Source organism: Camelus ferus, chromosome 16 (genome assembly GCF_009834535.1).
Source record: "Camelus ferus isolate YT-003-E chromosome 16, BCGSAC_Cfer_1.0, whole genome shotgun sequence".
NCBI classification, from domain to species: Eukaryota; Metazoa; Chordata; class Mammalia; order Artiodactyla; family Camelidae; genus Camelus; species Camelus ferus.
Window position 1 is genome coordinate 19,781,533 of NC_045711.1, and position 19,696 is coordinate 19,801,228.

General features: G+C 50.5%; 1 protein-coding gene and 1 long non-coding RNA gene across 6 annotated transcripts in view; one reads left to right on the forward strand and one right to left on the reverse strand.

Moving 5' to 3' along the window:
• Nucleotides 1-569: 569 nt before the first annotated feature.
• LOC116669356 lies at nucleotides 570-6,494 on the reverse strand. The gene is made up of 2 exons (XR_004326754.1): nucleotides 6,278-6,494; nucleotides 570-2,183 (listed from the first exon to the last, which is right to left on the reverse strand). It is a non-coding gene; the product is annotated as an uncharacterized LOC116669356 (long non-coding RNA).
• A 107-nt stretch (nucleotides 6,495-6,601) lies between these two features.
• Nucleotides 6,602-19,696, forward strand: part of B3GNTL1 (UDP-GlcNAc:betaGal beta-1,3-N-acetylglucosaminyltransferase like 1) — a 76,582-nt gene continuing 63,487 nt past the window's right edge. For 2 of the 5 annotated variants that reach the window (XM_032499087.1, XM_032499089.1), the window contains exons 1-2: nucleotides 8,472-8,574; nucleotides 15,249-15,313. Coding sequence is in view for 1 of the 5 variants with exons in the window: in XM_032499084.1 (XP_032354975.1) it covers nucleotides 8,480-8,569; nucleotides 8,673-8,772; nucleotides 15,249-15,313 (255 nt within the window). In the remaining 4 variants the exon portion in view is untranslated. Of the gene's footprint in view, nucleotides 6,741-8,457; nucleotides 8,575-8,672; nucleotides 8,773-15,248; nucleotides 15,314-19,696 lie in introns of those variants that run through there. The other 3 variants (XM_032499084.1, XM_032499088.1, XM_032499086.1) reach the window with 3 other exon arrangements.

Genomic DNA, 19,696 nt, shown 5'->3' on the forward strand with positions numbered 1-19,696 from the left:
CTCCCTGCAGAGGCGCCGTCCCATCACGCCTGCCAGCCAGCCTCGCACATCCCTCAGAAAACAAGGTGAAGTATTGTGGTTGAGTCTAGAGAAAGCGTTGAAATGTTTAAAACATACTTCTTAATTGTAAAAGTAAATACGCTAATTGAAAAGAAAGTCAGTTTTCCGCAGGTGCTGAGGGAAAAAGAGGTATTTCCCATGGCCCTGCCCGCGGGCCGCACGGTTGGTGTGTTTCCCAGTATCCTCCGGGCACCGCAGGTGTGCAAGTGTGCATACATGTGTGAGTATGCCCACATGTGGTGAGTGTGCAGGGACTCACAAACCCAGCAAGAAGGCCTCACTGAGCCTTCAATCCCAGCAGCAAACCTACGGGATGCTGGCTGGGCCCCGAGGCAGGTGCAGGTGCCTGTGGGGCAAGGTCTGGATGTCAAGCCCAAGTTTTAAAGGACACATTGCAGAACTGGGGGTGGCAACGTGATTTGCCTTCCCATGGTCGCGTTGTCGCTTGGGGGACGCAGCGCCTGCCCGGGGCACCGGCACTGGGGTGCTGAGCAGAAAAGACTTAAGCCTGTCGGTGTCAACAGGAAGCTCTTTTGTTGGCGTCTTTGAATTCTGTCTGTTCTCACTTCTTTCAAGTCGGGCCGAGGGCGGGCGGAGTGGCTGCCATCTCCCTGGGTGACCAGCCTCTGAATGTCCACAGTCTCCTTTCCTGGCGGCCGCCCAGCCCACCCACCCTACAGGCCCCTGACCCTCTCCAGGGTCTCAGGGATCCCTAGGCCACAGCCGCTGGCAGGGATGTGGTGCGGCCCCTGGGGTGCAGAACCTGCTGCTGAGCGCAGTCCCTCCTGCTCCCTCCCCAGCTCCACTGCCTGCACCCGTGGAGGTCTCAGCCGGCCCTCTTGGTGAGGGTGAGGGCATTAGACTGCTGTGCTCGGGGTGGTGGTCAGGGCGGCGCCCCACTGGGCTGCTGGGACCCCCAGGCTCAGCTCCCTGAGGCACCCGTGTCTTGTTCAACAGGACCTTGAACCACCAAAGGGCTCTGACCTCAGCCTGCATTTATTCCCGTCTCCAAGACGTCCTCGCAGGAGGGTGTCCTGCACGCCATACCCTGGCCGTCGGGCAGCTGCTTCTCCCACCCACAGCTCGGGTCACGTGAGACCGGGTCCTGGGCATTGTTGTCTCCCTGGGAGCGCGGCCCCAGCCAGACCTTTCCTGCAGCCCGCCCTGGGAGACGGACTCCAGCCTGTGACACCTCCTTCCCTGACTTGGAAGAGGGAGAGAAGCCACTGGACTAACCAGCGTGGCCGGTGTGCCCGTCGAGTGAGGGCCATGAGGTGTGAGGAGATGGCCCTGTCCCAGCCCCAGGTCACGGTTGGTGCCCCAGCGCTCCTGGCTGTCTGAGGGTCCCAGGGCCGGACCCTATCACCAGCACTCACCGCCGAGGGCCTGCTGCTGAGAGTGTCCTGATTCCTGGTTCCCTGCCCCACTGTGGGGGCCGTGACCCTGTGTCCCTGCCCATGTCCTGGGGCTGGCAATGGCTGACGCTCAGGGTCACCCAGGACCCCCAGGCTCAGGCTGGGTGCAGAGCTGTTCTCGATAACACACTTTCATGCTTTCTTTCTTGTCTTGCTTTGCTTCTTCTCCTGTTTGTGAGTGTGGTTTCTGTGGATTATAAGCAGCTTTGACCATTTCCTGAAAAATCACCATTCTAGGTAAACTGCGAAGGTTTTTTTCCTTCCGAGAAAGGTGAAGTTCGAAGGATGGGCGATCTTCCTAGCAAAGCAGTGGTGCCCTTCCGAGTCCGGCCGGGGCCTTTGCCCCTGTCACCCACGTGGAAAGGGCCCGTCCCTGCCAGGCACACCCTCGGCAGAAGAGGGAGGCTTGGGAGGCACTTCCCCTAGTTAGACCCCACGTGATTCCCGTGCTTCCAAAAGCGTCCTAGCAGGAAGAACTAACCCTCAAAAAGCAAAAATAACTGCGTCTCCCGAGATGGCCCTCAGCCACAGAGCGCCGCCCGTGCGGCCCACACTCCTAGGTCCCGGGTTACGTGTCTTGTAATTTTACATCTGAGCTGAGCAGGCCTAACCAAACCCCACCCCGTTCCCCAAAAGACTGAAGTTTGCATTTCCTCGCTGGCTCCGAGGCCTTTATCCTCTGCCTGTCGGTGAGGTGGACGTGAACCCCTGCGGACAACAAGACAAAACACAACAAAAGATATGTGAGCAGAGGGCACCAGGGGGTGGGTCAGGCCCGGTCAGCGCAGGCTCCCACGCCCCCTGCAGCCTGGGGCCAGGAGTGGCCAGTGTGGCCAGCAAGACGCAGTGCCGGGGCTCAGAGTGTCCGGGGGGGGGCGAAACAGCCATCCCTGGGGATGAGGGGGTCTGCGAGGGGCCTGGCCGGGTCCACCTTGAGGCGGACCGGCTGACGGGGTATTCTGCTGCTTTCTGTAGCATTTCTCCACTTCAGGGCTGAAAGTTGTTGACACATAATCCAGCGAGGGTAACAGGTAACTCGGTGTTTCCCTTCTTAACGGGCAACCCTCGGGTTTGTGTCCCCACAGTCACCTCCTTGTACTGCCGGGAAGCAGACTGCAACTTTCCGTCACCCCCAGTCACCCCCACAGGCCAAGTGGCTGGGAAGCCAGTGCCACCCGCAGCAACGAGGGGTCTTGACCTACCAGCCTTCCCGAGGCCATGCACGGCAGGACCCTGACAGCCTGTCATCGGTGTAGGACCCCGCCAGGCAGCAGCCGTGCAGAGAGAAAGGCAGAGCTGACACCGAAAACAACTGCCACCACCACTGACACAACGTCCTTGTCCTTTGTGACAGAAACAGACGTAACGCAGCAGAGGGGGTCCCACAGCGGTCGGCAGCCTGGCGGCACTTCAGGTGTCCTCCCCAGGCCAGGGGGATCCTGGGCCTGGTCCCAGGGGCTCCTCACACTGGACACGGCCCGAGACACCCAGGCCAGGGTCCATCAGGGTGGAATTGCATCTGTCCCTGGTGGTGTGGCTGGACGTCTGCAATTCGGGGTGTCTACAGGCGGGGCTGGCCCTGCGGGGGTAACAACGGCCACAAACAGCCAGGAGCCCAAGCCTAGCTACCTCCCAGAGTCACCCTGAGACATTCTGGGCCAGGACTCTCCCAGGGGCCACCCCTAGGTGCTCCCTCATCTCCACGCAGGACAGGACCTGCTGTAAGTGCTGCTGCCCTGGGCGACGTGATGCTGGGGCCACTGGGGTATCTACGGCCGGGCACCTCCAGGGTGGCAGGTCTGGGGCAGGACCTGGAAGGGCTGCAGAAGCCGGCAGCTGCCAGCTCACCTGTGGTGGCCGGGCACCTCGGGCACTGCAGTGGCCCCAGTACCTACTGCAGCTCCAGGCCCACTGGCTGAGAGCTGAGGCCACAAACTCTCCAGCTGTGAGTGGCTCTGTGGCTCCAGCTCTGCATCCTGGTGCCAAGAAACCTGAAACTCCATGAGCACCAGCGTGGAGATCATCATCAGAGCCTCGGATTTCGTTTCGTAGATTTCTGCACATTGCAGATCTTCTCAGGAGAAAACCCTGACTTGTCCTTCAGTTGCTTCTCCAGGACCATGAAAGGGTCAGAGGCGTCACCCCACTTCAAACTAACAGGATGGGCGCCCAGCCACTTTCTCGAGGTGCTGACAGAAAACACAGGCTCCTGGGTCAGAGTAGAGGAGTTGATCACTCACAGCAAAAGCAGCGACCAGGGGGTCAGCGTCAGCATGTGTGCATGGGTCCCGGGGCCCCTTGCCCAGGTGACATGAGGACGCTGCTGTGCAGGGGGTGTGATGGAGGCAAGTCTGCCCCTCCCCCGGAGGGCAGCACGGCCCGCTCCCCAGGGCTGCTCCCAGAACTGGGGGCCCAGCTGGGTGGGGAGGAGCACGGGAGACCCGCGCAGGAGTGCCTCCCCGCAAAGGCTACGGGGGCTTTGAGATCTGGCCTCAGATCTTGGGGTTCAGGGAGGCAGAGCTGAGGGCCAGGCGATGGCTGTCCCCAATGCAGACACGGGCCACCAATTCCCCATCAGCGGGTCAGGGTCCTGCCAGCCCCCTGGGCCTGGGGACCTGTGAGTGGGCAGCCTAGGAGGCAGGAATCCTCCCAGATTCCTCCCTGTCCCCTCCTTCTCACTCTGCCCCATGAGAGGGGAGACCATCGGGACAGGGTCCCATTGCTGACTCAGCCCCAGTGCACCTGCTTCTCAGGCAGCCTGAGTGGCCTCTTCACTGACACCCTGGCCAGGCCCTGGAGGCCTCTGAAACCTCCGGTGTCCCTACTCCTCCTCCAAGTTCTATCAGGTGTGAATTTATCCAAGCACTTCCTCCCACAGCTGATGTTTTCCTGTTACATTTAGGAGGAAGACGTCTGCTGGCCTCTCCTGGCTTTCACCAGACCTCGCTGACTCAGGGCCCCAGGTGCTCAAGCACTAGCACCCCAGGGCACTGGCACTACCTGCAGCTCAACCCAACGTTGAGGAGCCACTGGCTTAAATCCCCAGCAAAATCATCCCCATGTGCGAACTGCACAACCTGGCGGCTGGAGATGATGCTTCAGGTCTGAGTTTCCCTCTGCCTTCCCGACCTCACATCACGCTCCTCTGGCCTCTTGCTCTGCCCTCCTCACCCTCTTGAGCCTGACAACGAATCCCGCTGGGACCACTACACACAGCTCCCGGGCAGGCCTCACCAGCCCGCAGTGTGCTGTGCACCCCCACACTGTGGGACACCTGTGGGGTTCTATAGCCAGCACCCAGAAATGGGGAGAGGTGAAGGCTTCCGTCCCTTGAGCTCAAGTGGACAGCTCTCCACGGCCCTGGGAAGGTCCAGTCCGCTCTCTGCCCCCGCCTTGCTCCCCTGTCCAGCTTCCTGGGAACAAAACCCCTCACTGCGAAGACACCGAGTCAGGTCTACTTGCTGGGCTGAGGGGGTGGGCGCCCAGGCCAGGATAAACATTCCCTGTGATACTCGAACCTTCCCGTCAAATCTACCCCAAGTGCTTGCCCAACTGTTAGTTGAATGTTTCCCACAATGGGAACCTCATTACTTCCCCCGGCTGGTAAGAACTCCAGCTTTCGCTCAGTCTTGACTAGCCTTAAAAAAAAAAAAAAAAGTAGAAAAGGGGACACTGGTGCACAGCACACAGCTGGTGGCTCCCTTGGGAGTGGCTTCCTTTTGGGGTGCTCTGGCCACAATGGGCGGCCAGTCTCTGACAGTTTGAGTGCACTGTCCTCCACAGTGCTGGGCTGGAGTTGCACTGGGGTTCGTCTCGGCGGGGAACTTGGACAGGACGCTTGCTCAGAGGTCTTGCTGTGTGGGCTGTCGAGGGGTGTCCAGCTCCTGGCCTTAAAGCTTGACCTCACTCTTCATTTGGCTCACCTGGGGCAAACTGGTTCTGACTGTGGGCCCAGTGTGACCGAGTCCAGACCCACACTCAACTTTGCCGCCTACATCCCCATAGTAAGAAGGGGGGTTTTTAATTTGGAGGCCCTGGCAGTTGGCACTGGGTCCTCTGAATACAACCAGCACTCACCAGCCGTCGGCATAAACAATAAAAACTTCAAAATAAAGAAAAATGTCCCTCTCTGGTTGAGCCAAGAGCCATGCATGAATTGCCCCCTCCTCAGGTGCCCTGTGACTGTCACCTCCTCATCTCACCCCCTCCCTGTGTCCGTGTCGGGAGGGGGGTGTCAGGCCCCACAGCCTGGCCCCTCTGTTGAGAATCTTGCTACCATGCAGAGAAGAGACTTAGCACCACCCCCCTCCCCGCCAAACCCTGCATTTCTGAAGTGCCTCCTGGCACTCTGGATGTTTGCAAAACGCAGACTCTGGCCAAATTCTTTTCATGGGGAGGCAGTGAAAAGCAAACTCCTGGCAGCAGAAGCTGCACAGGAAGCAAGATGGGGACAGCCAAGCCCGACTTGATAGCATGTGCTGGGGAGGTCCAGACGCTGTGGGGATCCCTTATCTCTTCCTCCCTCTGATTACTGAGGTCCAGCTCCAAAGCCCAGCCTGTTCTGGAAGCTGCAATGTGACTTTCTACCGAGTCCCTCAGAGTGAAACTATTCCTGAGTCACCGACCCCTGGAGCGCATGAGGTCCTTGGAAACAAATTTTCAGATTGCTTCTGTCCACTGCAAATAAGGCTGCACTTTTGCTTATCTGACCTAAGCGTTTCCATTTGTACAACAGCCTTTGAAAACACCGACAAAAATACTGACGCACGTTAGGGGAAAATGACATTTGAAATGATGCTTACAAGGTATGAGGTGTAAGTTTGCTTTGCTGGAATTGCCGGTTTGCAGAATGATCTGCACTTAACGCTGGCTCGGGCGGTGGTGTCTGTGACCCAGACGGGCCGGGCGGCGCAGGCGGAACCCACAGGACGGCGCAGCGCCCTCCCACGACCCGGGGTTTCCCAACCACTGGCCTCCCTGAGGACCTCACGGCCGACTGGATCCCTCGCTTGGGCCGGACGTTCCTCCCGCCGCTCTAGCCCGCGCCTCTCACTGCCCGCCGGTCCCGCCTCCTCGGCGCCAACCGGAGATCGACGTCCCTCTGCGCCAATAGGGGGCGCTCGGATGTGGCCCCCGCCTCCCGCGAGCCGCCCGCGCACGCGCCGTAGGCCGAGGTGGGCGGGGCGGCCCAAGGAGCGCGCGGCCATGGAGGCCCGAGGGGACCCAGCCGCCGCCCCCGGCCCGGCCCGCGCCCCCGCCCAAGTGGTAGGTGCCGGCCGCGGGGCCGCTCCGCCCTCCCGCCCTCCTCTCCTTACCCTCCGCTCCCCGCCTCCCTCCGTCTGCGCGGCCTCCTCGGCACTCGTCTTCCTCCGGGTGCCACGTGCGGCTCTCCCCTCTGTCCTCTCCCCGCCGGCCTCCCCCTCCCTCCTCCTCCCTCAGTCCCTCTCCCCTCCATCCTTTCCCCTCCATTCTCGCCCCTCCGTCGTCACTCCTCGGTCCTCCTCTTCTCCGTCCTCTCCCCTCCGTCCCCTCCCCTCAGTCCCTCTCTCCTCTGTTCTCCCCTCTCCCCTCCGTCCCCTCCCCTCAGTCCCTCTCTCCTCTGTCCTCCCCTCTCTCCTCCGTCCCCCTCGCCTCCATCCCTCTCCCCTCTCCCCGCTCTGGGTCCCTCTGGGTCCCGTCTCCCCTCCGACCTGCTCTGGGTGCTCATTTCCCCTGCACCACTTCTCTTGGGTTGCCTATGAGGATCTCTGCCCAAAGCAACGTTTAGGCACCAGCCAGAGTGTGGACAGAGATTAATCAAAGCTCACCTTCGGCAGAAATTCACATTAAGTTTTCTATTGTAGATCTTGAGAACAGTAAAAATATTCTTCCCTTTTTTCTTTTTCTTTAAAAATAATTCCATAGTAAAATAAATATGTAAGTGAATTAGGGAACTACTTTTGTGAATAAATAACAGAAATGCAGGAAGAGATGTCATTGTTGAGTCACAGCCTCAGAGTAAAGGTGACTGAACTGTACTTCATTAGTTATATCTCAGTTTTCCAAAGCCATATTCAGACTTAGCATTTAAAAATCCCATCTGTGTTTTGCATAGATATATAACATGCACACATATACGTGTGTGTATGTTCACGTGTATGCACGCATACGTACACGTGTACGCACACTCACCTGGATGGCCTGTGTTTCTGTTTTCTTACTTAGGAATCTGTCCACACTCCGTGAGGGTGTAAACTCAAGGGTGCGGCAGACTGTAATTCCTATCTTTGGGTATTCTGTATTGCTTAATGTGGTGATGTACAAAATTAAGACAAATCTGTAATCAGTTGTTTTGTTGGCAGTCAGGTCTCACTGGTTGTACACCATACACTTTAGGAATTTTTCTGTGGGCCCTATGAGAAAAGGACAGCACCAAACTGTCCCAGCCTGAGTAGAGCGAAGAAGGAGAGCCAAGTCACTCACTTCCCCAGTCTGCCCCAGCCGGCCCTCATACTTGGTGGAGGCACCTGTAGGGGTGCTCAAAACAGTGTCTTTGTTGCAGTTTCTCTAACATCATGGTTTGCTGAAAATGCTTATCTTCTCAAGAAAAGGACCAATCAGTTACTCTCATGAGTGGATTTGAAGATACACTGATGCTTGTTTCAACCAAAAGGATGTTTCTGACCACAGATTGGAAAACACATGAATTTGCCATTGAATTGGGAAAATTTTTGATGCCTTTCAGAATTTTTTTTCCTTTTCAGAGTATCAAAAGACCAATTCAGGGAGCTCTAAGACATAGTCTTATGGAGAGGAGGCACAGGCACCTTCTGTTTGTCAGGCTGTTCTCCTTCCCTGGGAGCCTTATTCTGGGTCGTTCTGAAAGTCAGGCCTCGCCCGTGGGAGTGAGCCTGGTGCGGGTGGGAATGGGAGGCAGATCGGAGCCATGGGAGGGAATTCCATGTTCACACTTGTTTGTCAGTCTGTTTGTTTTGGATTCCAGTCTGTCATCCTCCCAGTCCACAATGCTGAACCGTGGTTGGACGAATGCCTCAGGTCTGTTCTGCAGCAGGACTTCGAAGGCTCCTTGGAGCTCTCCATTTTCAATGATGCCAGTAAGGTATTTCTGAACTTCCTGTTGGTGATTTAGCCGTAGTGTAAGTCACCTTGGATTGTTCAGAGGGAAGTTTCCTGACCTGCCAACCCTCGTGCTTTCAGGACAAGTCCATGACTATCATTGAAAGATGGAAAGAGGAGCTAGAGGGTTCCGGCATCCTCGTGGTCATTGGAGGGCACGACTCTCCTTCCCCCCGAGGAGGTCAGTAACCATGTTTAGTCTGTTGTTCGGCTTTAATGTACGGTGTCTTGTCAGTTTATGCACTTACAGAGTTGCAAGTTCAAGTCCTGGGGAGAAGTATCCTGAGAGATGCTTCAGTTCACCACCTGTTAGGGACCAAGCAGACCTGTGAGGTCTGTATGCCGACCACTTCTCCATTACTTATTCAGCCCAAGAAAAAGCTGTTGGGTGTTTTTATTCCTGGTGTGATTGGTCATTGTTGGTCACCTCCAATTCTTAAAATTCTTTTCTCATGGCATTAGATTTGTTTTAGTCCGTTAAAAAAAATCTTCTGGTTTCTTTGATTTTATATATTATTTTTCTTTTTTCTATTTTGTCTGTTTCCTGTTTTCACTATGAACTGTATTTATCTTCTTTCTTTTGCTTGCTTTGGGTTTCATTTGTTCTTTTTGTAATTCTTAAGGTGGAAGCTCAGGTCGTTGGTTTGAGATGTTCCTTCTTTTCTACAAGGCATTTAATGGTATAAATTCCCCTCTGCTTCAGCAACGTTCCACAAATTCTGACATGTTTTTGTTTTCATTCAGTTTCAAAATACCTTCTAATTTCCCCATTGTTTTCTTATTTGATTTATGGGTTATTTAGATATATATTATTTAGTTTCCAAATATTTGAAGAATTTTCCAGGTATCTGTTATTCATTTCTAATTTAATTCCTCTGAAGTAAGAGAACATACTTTTTTATTTGAATCTTTTAAATTTAGTGAGATTTATGTTGTGGCCCAGCACATGGCCTGTCCGGGCAGATGCTCCGTGTGCACTTAGGAAGGTTGCGGACCTGCTGGTGTGGGGCGGAGTTTTCTATAAATGTAAATCAAGTCAAGCTGGGGACAGTCTTGTTGAAATCTGCCATATCCTTGCTGATTTGGGATCTCCTTGCTCTGTCAGTTACTGAGGGTGTGTGGAAACCTCCAGCTATAACTGCAGATTTGTCTGTTCTTCCTTGTGGTTCTGTCATTTTTGGCTTCGTGTATTTTGAAACTCTGTTCATTTGAGATTGCTAAGAAGAACTGACCCCCTCACCACTATGAATACCCTCTTAATTTCTGGTAATATTCTTTGTTCTGAAATGTACTTTCTTTGATATTAATATAAAATGCTCTGGCTTTATTTTGACTAGTGTTAGCATAGTATATCTTCTCTATCATTTTTACTTTTAACCTATTCCTGTCTTTGTGTTGAAAGGATACCTTCTCCCTTATAGATTCTTGTAGACAGCATATAGATCTTGCTTTTTTAATCCAATCTGACAATCTCTGCCTTTTAACTGAGGTGTTTACATTAGTTACCTGTGACGTGGTTATTGATACGGTTAGGGATGAGTCTGTCTTCTTGCTGTTAGTTTTATATTCATTACGTCTGTTCTTCATTCCATTTTCCTCTTTTTTGCCTTCTTTTGTATTATATTTTATAGCAGCTTTATTGAGATATGTTTGGCATACCATACAGTTCACCTGTCAAAGTATACAGTGAAGTGTTTTTAGTGTATTCACAGATGTGTGCGACCGCCACCTCAGTCAGTTTTAGAGCACTTCCATCCCCTCGGAAAGGAGCCCTGTATCCCTTGGTTGTCACCTTCCGCACCCTGCTGTTCCCCCCAACCCTGTGCAACCACTGATTTACTTTATTTGGGGCATTTCATCTGAATGGAATCATATATGTGTGCTCTTTTGTGACGGGCTTGTTTCATTTGCTTGATGTTTTTAAGGTTCTCATTGTAGCATGTATTAATACTCTATTCCTGTTTCTGAGAGAATAATATTCAGTTGAATAGAGACACACATTTTGTTTATCCACTCATCAGTTGAAGGACATTGGGGCCATTCTACCTTTTGGCTGTTGTGAAGAGCGCTAGTATGCACATTCGTGTGCAAATTTTTGTTTGAACACGGGTTTTCAGTTCCTTTGGGTATATACATTTTAGGCGAATCACTGGGTCATATTGTAATTCTGCGTTTAGCACATTGAGGTACCGCCAAACAGCTTTCCACACCAGCTGCACCATTTTACGTTGCCACCAGCAGTGTATGAGGATTCCAGTTTCTCTGCATCTTCACTGACACTTCCTATTTTCTGTTTTTTTGATTGTAGCCATCCTAGTGGGTATGAGGTGGTTTCTCATTGTGGTTTTGATTTGCATTTCCCTAATGACTAAATGATACTGAGCCTCTTTTTGTGTGCTTTTTGGCCACTTGTATATCTTCTTTGGAGAAATGTCTATTCAAGTCCTCTGCCCATTTTTAAATTGAATTATTTGTCTTTTGTTGTTGAACTGTAAGAGTTCTTTATGTATTCTGAATACTAGACCCTTACCAGGTATTTAATTTGCAAATACTTTCTCCCATGCTGTGTGTTGTCTTTTCACTCTCCTGTATGTAACCTTATGATGCACTAAAATGTTAATTTTGATGAAATCCAGTTTTTTCGTTGTTACATGTGCTTTTGGTGTCATATCTAAGAAACTGTTGCCAGCTCCAGGTCATGAAGACTTACTTCTCTGTTTTCTTGAAAAAGTTGAGATCTTCTGTGTAGGTCTTTTGTCCACTTTTAGTTCATTTTCGTGTGTGGTATGAGGTAAGATTTAACTCCATTCTTTTGCATCTGGATATTAAGGTTTTCCAACACCATTTGTTTGAAAGACTGTTCTTTCTCCATTGAAAGTCTTGGTACCTTTGTGAAGAGCAGTTGACTGTAAATGTGTGGGTTCATTTTTGGACTCTATTCTTATGCAGTACTGCACTATTTTGATTACCATAGCTTTGTGGTAAGTTTTGATACTGGGAAGTGTAAGTTTTCCAATGTTGTTTTCCTTTTTCAAAATTGTTTTGACCATTTGAGATTCTTTGGAATTTCATGTGAATTTTAGGTTCAATTTTTCCATTTCTGCAAAAAAGACCATTGGGATTCTGATGGGGATAGCATTGGATCTGTAGGTCTATTTGGGGAGTATTCACATTTTAACAATATTCAGTCTTCCAGTCTGTGAATGCAGAATGTCTTTTCATTGATTTAGGTATTTAGGTCTTCTTCAGTTTCTTTCATCAGTTTCTTTTACAACTGACAATGTACAAGTCTTTTGCCTCTTTGGTTAAGTTAACTCTCAGCATTTTATTCTTTTTGATGCTATTATAAATTGAATTATTTTCTTAATTTCCTTCTCAGACTGTTCATTGTTAGTTTAGAGAAAAACAACTGATTTTTCTGCATGTTGATCCTGCAACTTTGCTGAACTTATTCGTTAGCTCTGATAGTTTTGTGTGTGTGTGTGAGTTTCTAGGGCTTTCTGTATTTAAGATCATGTCATCTGCAACGAGGGGTAGTTTTACTTTTTCATCTCTAATTTAGAGCCCTCATTTCTTTTTCTTGCCTAATTGCTCTGGCTAGAACTTCTGGTACAGTGTTAAATAGAAGTGGGGAAAGGAGACATCCTTGTCCTGATCCTGGTCTTAGGGGAAGCTTGTGATATTTCACCGCGGAGTGTGATGTTAGCTTGGATTTTTACAAATACCCTTTATCATGCCGAGGAAGTTCCCTTCTATTCCTAGTTTGTTGACTGCTTTTCTTTGTCATGAAAGGGGATTTTGTCCAGTCTTTTTTCTGTGTCAATTGAGATGATCATGGTTTTTTTTTTTTCCTTCAATTCTGTTTAGGTGCTGTATTACATGGATTTTGTGTTTGAACCACCCTTCATTACTTCATCACTTGGTTATGGTGAATAATCTTTCTGATATGTATTTTCCCTTAATTATTCCTTGTTTTCATTATCTTTAGTTTGTTTGAAATAGGAAATTTTTTTATAAATCAGTTATTCTTAGAACATCTACTTCAGCTTGGTTCTGTTGTGTGTAAACAAATTGTGGTTTTTGAAACTACTGTGAACACCCTTTCAAAATATTCTTTAAGATGGATAATATCTTCCATAGTTGAATGAAAGTAAATTGAAGGCATTTTGATGACTGTTGTGACGGCTTGTCTAATCTCCACCTTAAAAACAAGTTTTGTCTTTCGTAAAACACTTTTTATAGGTCACATATAACTAGAGCCACATCTGTACACGTTCTATTAGTAACAAGAAAATAAGTCGTAATATTGTGGAGAAATGAAGTCATCTGCCGCTTCTTTGAAGTTGGATGAGGCGACTTCATGGGCTCCTGTGTTACACAGAAAGGCAGTGGAGTTAATTTGATTATGTCTGCCAGGACGTATTTTCCTGTAACAATGTTTTCTTAAGTAGGAAGAATTATATCGACTATTGGATAACATTGATCCAAAGTGTCTATTTTCGGGAGTGCTGGGTGTTTAAATTGGATTAGGATTCACTTGCTATTATTTCATATCGTAACAGAGCCAAGCATTTCTTAATAATGTGGTCGCTTGCTAAAACTGAAATAAAGCACAATCCCCCTCTTCTCTCCAAGAGTGAGGAATGTTAATATCACACCAAGGCGGGAGTTTTTCCTGCTGTGGCCATGACAACAGACTCCCTCACAAAGACACGGGCCTCCCCAAACATCAGGCCCTGGCACAAACATTTGACTTTTCAAGGCAGTAATATTAAAGCAAATTCCTTATCTTTGCCAAACACAAGATTCGTCGTGAGAACCTTCCCGCTTCCTTGGTAGGTGCCCTTTCCTTCATTACCCAGACTCTTGGGTTCAATTTCTCCTCTTCTAAAGCCCAGCACTAATAAAGCCACTTTTTAGACAGAACTCCGGTTGATTTCAGTGTGATTGTGGAAAGTCTCTTCCCGTTTTCTGAAACCCCTGAGCTCTTCTGCTGGGCCTGCCCTGCTTGTCGGTGATGATGGAGATTCAGCCTCCCCCGGGGCTCAGGGGCCAGGCTGTACGTTTCGCTCTCCTGCTTGTTGTACCTGTGGTTCTTTGAAATCTGCAGCCATCCTGCTGACTGATCTGGGTTGAGCAAGCTCTCGGATTGATGCCGAAGGCTCTGCTCTGGTCACACCCTCTGGTGACCTGAGTGTGCACTGAGATTCTTACTTCTGGCTGAAGTGTTGTTTGCTCCAGAGAGTGGCTGAGTGACAGGAGGGACCTGCCTTCTCCTCCTGCTCTGAGGCAGACACTTTGCCAGTGTCCCCTGGGCCCCATGACGACATTCTTCACGGTATCTCAGCTTTGAGGAAGAGGGAGTTACCGTTTTAACTCTGCACACTCCTGTTCTCCTTTGTGTGACTTGTCTTGGAGGCACCAAATCTGAATGTGTCTGTTACGCGATTCAGGTGTCAGGACTTCTTTTTGAGGGAAGGTGGGAGTGTGCCCCACGAGTCCCTGCAGACCCCTCTGTTTGGGTCAAGTGCCTTCTCTGATCTGTCCTGCCCTCAGCACCTGACTGAGCTCACTTAGTGTTAATTTCTGCTGCATTCCTTATTTGGAACCCTTTCCTGGCTGGCCCTTCCTGGAAGCTGGCTGGTGCTCACTTGCCCTGACCACCTGGTGCCCCCGTGCTGCTCACACCCAGTTCCCCCCAGGACCTGTGCCTGCACCGTGCTCTCTCCATTTAAGCTCACGTCCCCTCGCTTGCCCCCTGTCGGGGTCTCCTCTCAACAAGCCTCCCGGTGCCTCCCACTGTGCTCTTGGATTTAACCAGAGGTTATCATTTATCTCTCCAGCTCAGCTGTGTAATCTCTCTGAAGGAAAGAGATTGCCTTTTAAAAACATTTATTTGTTTGTTTGTTTGTTTGTTTATTTAGGTGAGGAGATAATTAGGTCTACTTATTTATTTATTTTCAGAGGGGGTACTGGGGATTGAACCCAGCACCTTGTGTATGCTAAGCATGCACTCTACCACTGTGCTGTACCCGCCTCCCAAAAAACATTTATTAAAATGTAAATCCATACAGAAAACTACACCTGTCATCACTGCACAGCTCAGTTAATTTTCACAAACTAAACACACCGTGCAGCCAGCACCTAGATGAAGAGCCAAAGTCACCAGCCCCAGAAGCCCCCTCCCTGAGGCAGCCACTCTCCTGATTTCCAGGAGCACAGGGAATCTGCTGCCTTGTGCTCCGAGTGCCATCCCCACGTCTGCTCCCTGTGCCCGTCGGTCGGAGCGGCGCCCACACTGTGCAGCCAGGACCATCCACGCTCCTCGTGGTGTAACTTCACCCCCGAGGGATACCTGGGGCAGCCCCGACTCGGTGGAGTGGGGTCTGCACCTTGTCACAGGGCAGCAGGGGTCACAGTACGTGCAGGTGCAGTGGACGCCGCCAAGGCTTTATTTCCTGCAGGGAGCACACCTGCCCTAGGGCGTGTCTTATCAGTGCACTTACTGCGGCTGTTTCTTCTAAGGCACCTGGTTTTTCACTTGGTGGCACAGAGTGTTCCTAGCTTTCTTACCGTGTGCATCACACTAAATTTTATGAAAGGGAATCCACTGAAAATTGAATTCTAAAAGAGCTTCTCCTTTTCTTTTTTAAACAGTCGGATATTCTAAAAATCAAGCAGTAGCACAGAGCTCGGGGTCTTACCTCTGCTTCTTGGATTCGGTAAGTAACTCCTCGCTATACTTAAAATGTATGAATGTATCCTGCTTGAATGATTAAGAGATACTACATTTTAGTGTGGTTCTTGAAAATCATTGTTACATGCTTTGCTCAGACTTAACAGTTAAGGTCCATAGGTTGTTGCTGTTTAATTGCTGTAGCACCTGATGAGGGAACTGATTTTGGATAAATAGAGTTACTTAAAAACACAAAATTGCAGAGCAGAGAAACATAAAAAGAAAACGAAGATGAAGATAAACTAGGAAGCTGTTGAGAAGTGCAGTACTTAAATAGAAATAATTCATGCAAGTTGGTAACACAAGAAAACAGGAAACAAAAGAAAATGAGTGGTAGATAAATAGGAAAGGACAGGAATGGAGGCTCACAAAAGTAGGCATGTGAACAACAAACTAAGAAACGTTTGTAATCAAACACAAGTTAAATTAGTGAAAATATGAGAACGAATATATGTGCATATATGCATGACTGGGACACTGCTGTACACCAGAAATTGACACATTGTAACTGACTGTGCTTCAATTAAAAAAATTAAATTAGTGAGATACCACTTTTAAAAACCAAATTAACAGAGTTCTCTAAAAATGTAGATAACTCAGTGTTTGGAAATTCAGTGTGAACTGGCAGCGTTGACAGCATGATCTAGCATTTTGTATTAAAACTTATGAAATGCTTATGCCCTTGACCCCTGGATTTCACTTCTAGGAACCCATGAAATTCTGAAATTTATGCGTTTATTTATCATGATGGAAAGTTAGTTAATGGAAACAAGTTGATATTCGATGGTAGAGTAATGGCAGTCAGTCTATGTCAGCCGATTACTATGTTTATGAATAATTTTAATGACATGTGAATGATTATGATGGGTGAAAGAAGGGCACGTGTTGGTGTGTGCATGCATCCTTACCTGTAGATTTTATCTTTAGTGGCTGCAAGTCACTCCAAGGACATTTATCTGTCTTCAGTCTTCCCTTGGGCTCCCGGGTCCTGGGGTGGGGGGCTCCTCCAGGTCTGGGAGTGTGGGGCTCCCAAGGGTGTGGGCTCCTGGATCTGGGGGTGTGGGCTCCCAGGTTACGTGTTCTTTGTCAGATGTGTTCTCTCCATCTGTGGTTTGCCTTTTCACGCTTTCATGGTGTCTTCTGATGAACAGTTTTAAATTTTTATGAAGTCCAGTTTATTGATTGATCTCTTTTATAGTTAATTTTTTCCCTAAGAAGTCTTTGCTTTTTCCAAGGAAGTTATTCTCTTGGTTTTTTACTTTTTTATTTGAGCACCTTATCTCCTGTGCTAGAAAGCAGGTTAGTTTTTTCATACAGGTTTTGGGCTGCAGTGTTGAAGAGACTCTCTTTCTCAGTTGAATTGTCCCAGCGTCTGTGATGAGAATCAGTGGGCCATGCCAGCGTGGGTGTATTTCAGGACGTTCCATTCAGTTCTGTTCATCTGTGGTCTGCAGTTCATTCCTTTGTCTGCGGTACAGCATCCCACTGGGCGGACATACTGCACTTCCCAACCTGGGCGCGGGGCTGGTCCGAGTTCTTCCCCTGTGAATGGCGTGGCGGTGGGCTGTCTCGCACCCGCCTCTTGTTGTGCACATAGGAGAGCTCTTCTGCATTCACCCCAGAAGTGGGATTCCCAGGCCGCAGGGACATGCGGGCTCACCCAAGGGAGAGAGCGGTGCTGCTGTCACGTGGCTGAAGATGTCTGTGGCCCCGGCACACACTGGCCCTGGCTCTTCAGCCCCGGAGCCCTTTGCTGGGGCATCCAAGTTGCATTTTGACTTGTTAGCCACCTGGGATGCAGTCTGGGGCCATGTTTAGATTCAGAACATACTTTGTCAAGAGTGTTAACATCGGTGGAGACCAGCTCCCGTGCGCTTCTGGGGCTGGAGTTTATCTGTTCAGCAGGTCGGTGCCTGAAAGTGCCGGGCATGGCAGCCAGTGCAAGGGATCCGGCAGCAAACTGGCTGCGACAAGGACAGTGGGAGCCAGAGTTCAGGCCCCGTACTTCCCTCACCCCCTGGCCCTGCCTTGTCTCTCTCCTACCCCTGCCTGGCCCACAGGTCCCCCCCCGCCCCACCAGCTCCTCAGCGTTGCTCCCGGCCCTCCACGCAGTGGTGGGAATGGCCTGTGCCTGGGCTGCCCCCCAGCACTGGAGTCTGCGCACATCGATCACCACCTTCAGCACCGCGTCCTTTGTTGCCAGCATCGGCTGCCTCTCTGACAGAAGGCTGTCTCTGGGCAGGAGGGACTGGACTGATGTTTCTGAAGCACCTGGAACACGACTGGCAGGTAGCAGGTGTTAATGGACACTTGTTTAATGGATGGGTGGCATTTGGGTTTGTGTGTTCAGCTTAAATGGGCAAGTTAGACTGAGGTGGACACCTCTACACATGTGTCCTGGAGCCCAGCCACCCTGTTGGACATTGTCTCCACGGAGAGTGCAGTGCTGAGCTTCTCTGTCTGCTCACCGATGGACTTTCAGAATCCCTGCTGTAGCGCAGGCTTTCAGACTGTGCTGTCTGGGTGCCTGTCCTGCCGGCTGCTGCCTGGGGGCCAGCAGGCCTTTCCAGGGACATCGGAAAGGCCTCCCCAAGGACCTTGCTGTCCCTCTCAGTCCCAGACATGTCCGAGGATGTTTGTCCTGGAGGGAAGTGGGTCACGCAAAGATCAGCGGTGTTTCAGGTGTGCAGGAGGCCGCCGCCCGTCCCCTCACTGGGAAGTTGCAGTCTTGGGGACAGTCACTCTGGGCCCGCAGGAGAAGCACAAAGCGCAAGGACACGGATTTCCCCCAGAAGGAGTGCCATGCTGAGTGAGCCTGGCGCCTCCCTCCGGGGTCAGCGGGGCTCTGGCCTTTGGCCTTGGAACAGAGGACCTGCACTGTGTGACCTGGGCACTGTCATCAGGAAATTCTGCTGGAAGGGGTGTCTGTGGCCTTTCCTGGGAAAGGTTTTGCAGAGCTTAGGGGGGATGCCGGTTGCATTTGCTTAGGTGGTCCTTGATTTCTTTCACTAGCATTTTGTGGTTTTCAAGATACAGACCATGTGCTTATTTTGTTAAGTTTGCACTGATGTATTTCATTTTCTTTGGCGTATTTGCACATGGACGTCATATCTCTAATTCCTGTGCCCACATGTTTGTTGTTAGTGTGTAGAAATGTGATTATTTTATGTGTCAATCTTGCAGAACTTACTTGTTCTAGGATTGGGGGGCAGATTCCTGAGGATTTTCTAGGTGGACACTCATGACGCCTGCAGATGGGGACACCTTCATCTCTTCCTCTCTGAGCGGGAGGCTCTTTATTTGCTTTTCGTGCCTGATTGCTCTGGCGGAACTTCTGAGAGTGTGGAGCAGGTGTCCTCACCTTCTGATCTGGAGGAGGAGGTGCCAGCCTCTCACTCCATGTGCCAGCTGTGTGCCAAGCCGAGGCGCGGCCCTCTGTCCCCGGCTTGCTGAGAGTTTTTATCGTGAACAGGTGTTGGGCTCTGTCACATGCGTTTTCGGTCCGTTGGAATTTGTTGGTTTTTAAGATGTGTTTGTTACTGAAGATATGTAAGATTTTTCTCATCTTCTTGGAATTTGGGGATTTTTCTGTGTGTGTCAAGAATCATTTCTGAACTGTGGCAAACTCTTCCAAGGTGCGGACTCAAGGTGTTTTCAAATGAGGTGAAATTTTCTATGCTGGCTCTTACTTTTTCCTGCTACCTTGTTTTCCCCTTTGGGGCCCTCGTGTTCGAACGTTGGGTCTTACAGTTTGCATTTCTCTGTAGTTTTGTATTCCCCTGTTGGACCTTCCCATTCGTTGGTTCAGTGATGAGCTGTGACCAGTTCTTCGCTTCTGCCGTTGCTTTTGGAAGTTAGATAGCGTGGTTCCCGTTCCTCCAGTGCTGGGGCACCTCTGAGAGTTCCTCTTTTTTGTTCTCTCCTCCAGCAGCTCTAGAGGGCGGCTCCACTCTGCGGCCCAGGTCCTCTTGGCTACATTAATGGTTGGTTTTGTTTGTTTATGGCTCTCTGCACCTCGGAGGTCAGGCCACACTGTCCGGGGGCCGTGGTGGCGGCAGGTATGCGAGGAGGTGTGGGATCTCCGCTCCTGGGATGGGACCCTTCTGTCCACGGTGGGGTTGAGGGGCTCTGCTGGGTCTGGGTGAGGCCTGGTTCCAGGTGTCCTGGGTTTCTGGCCAGTTCTTTCCCAGCCTCAGGGGTAAGGAGAAGCTTGCTTGTCTGGTGCCCTTTTCCCCAGTTCTCCTGGGGGAGCCCTCCAGCCCTGCCCAGGCATCCATAGATCTGCAGACTCCTGGAGCAGGGAGTCAGTCTTGGGGTGCTGCCCACCATCCCCTCAAGGTCCTGTGCAGTTGTGGCCTTTGCTGCCTTC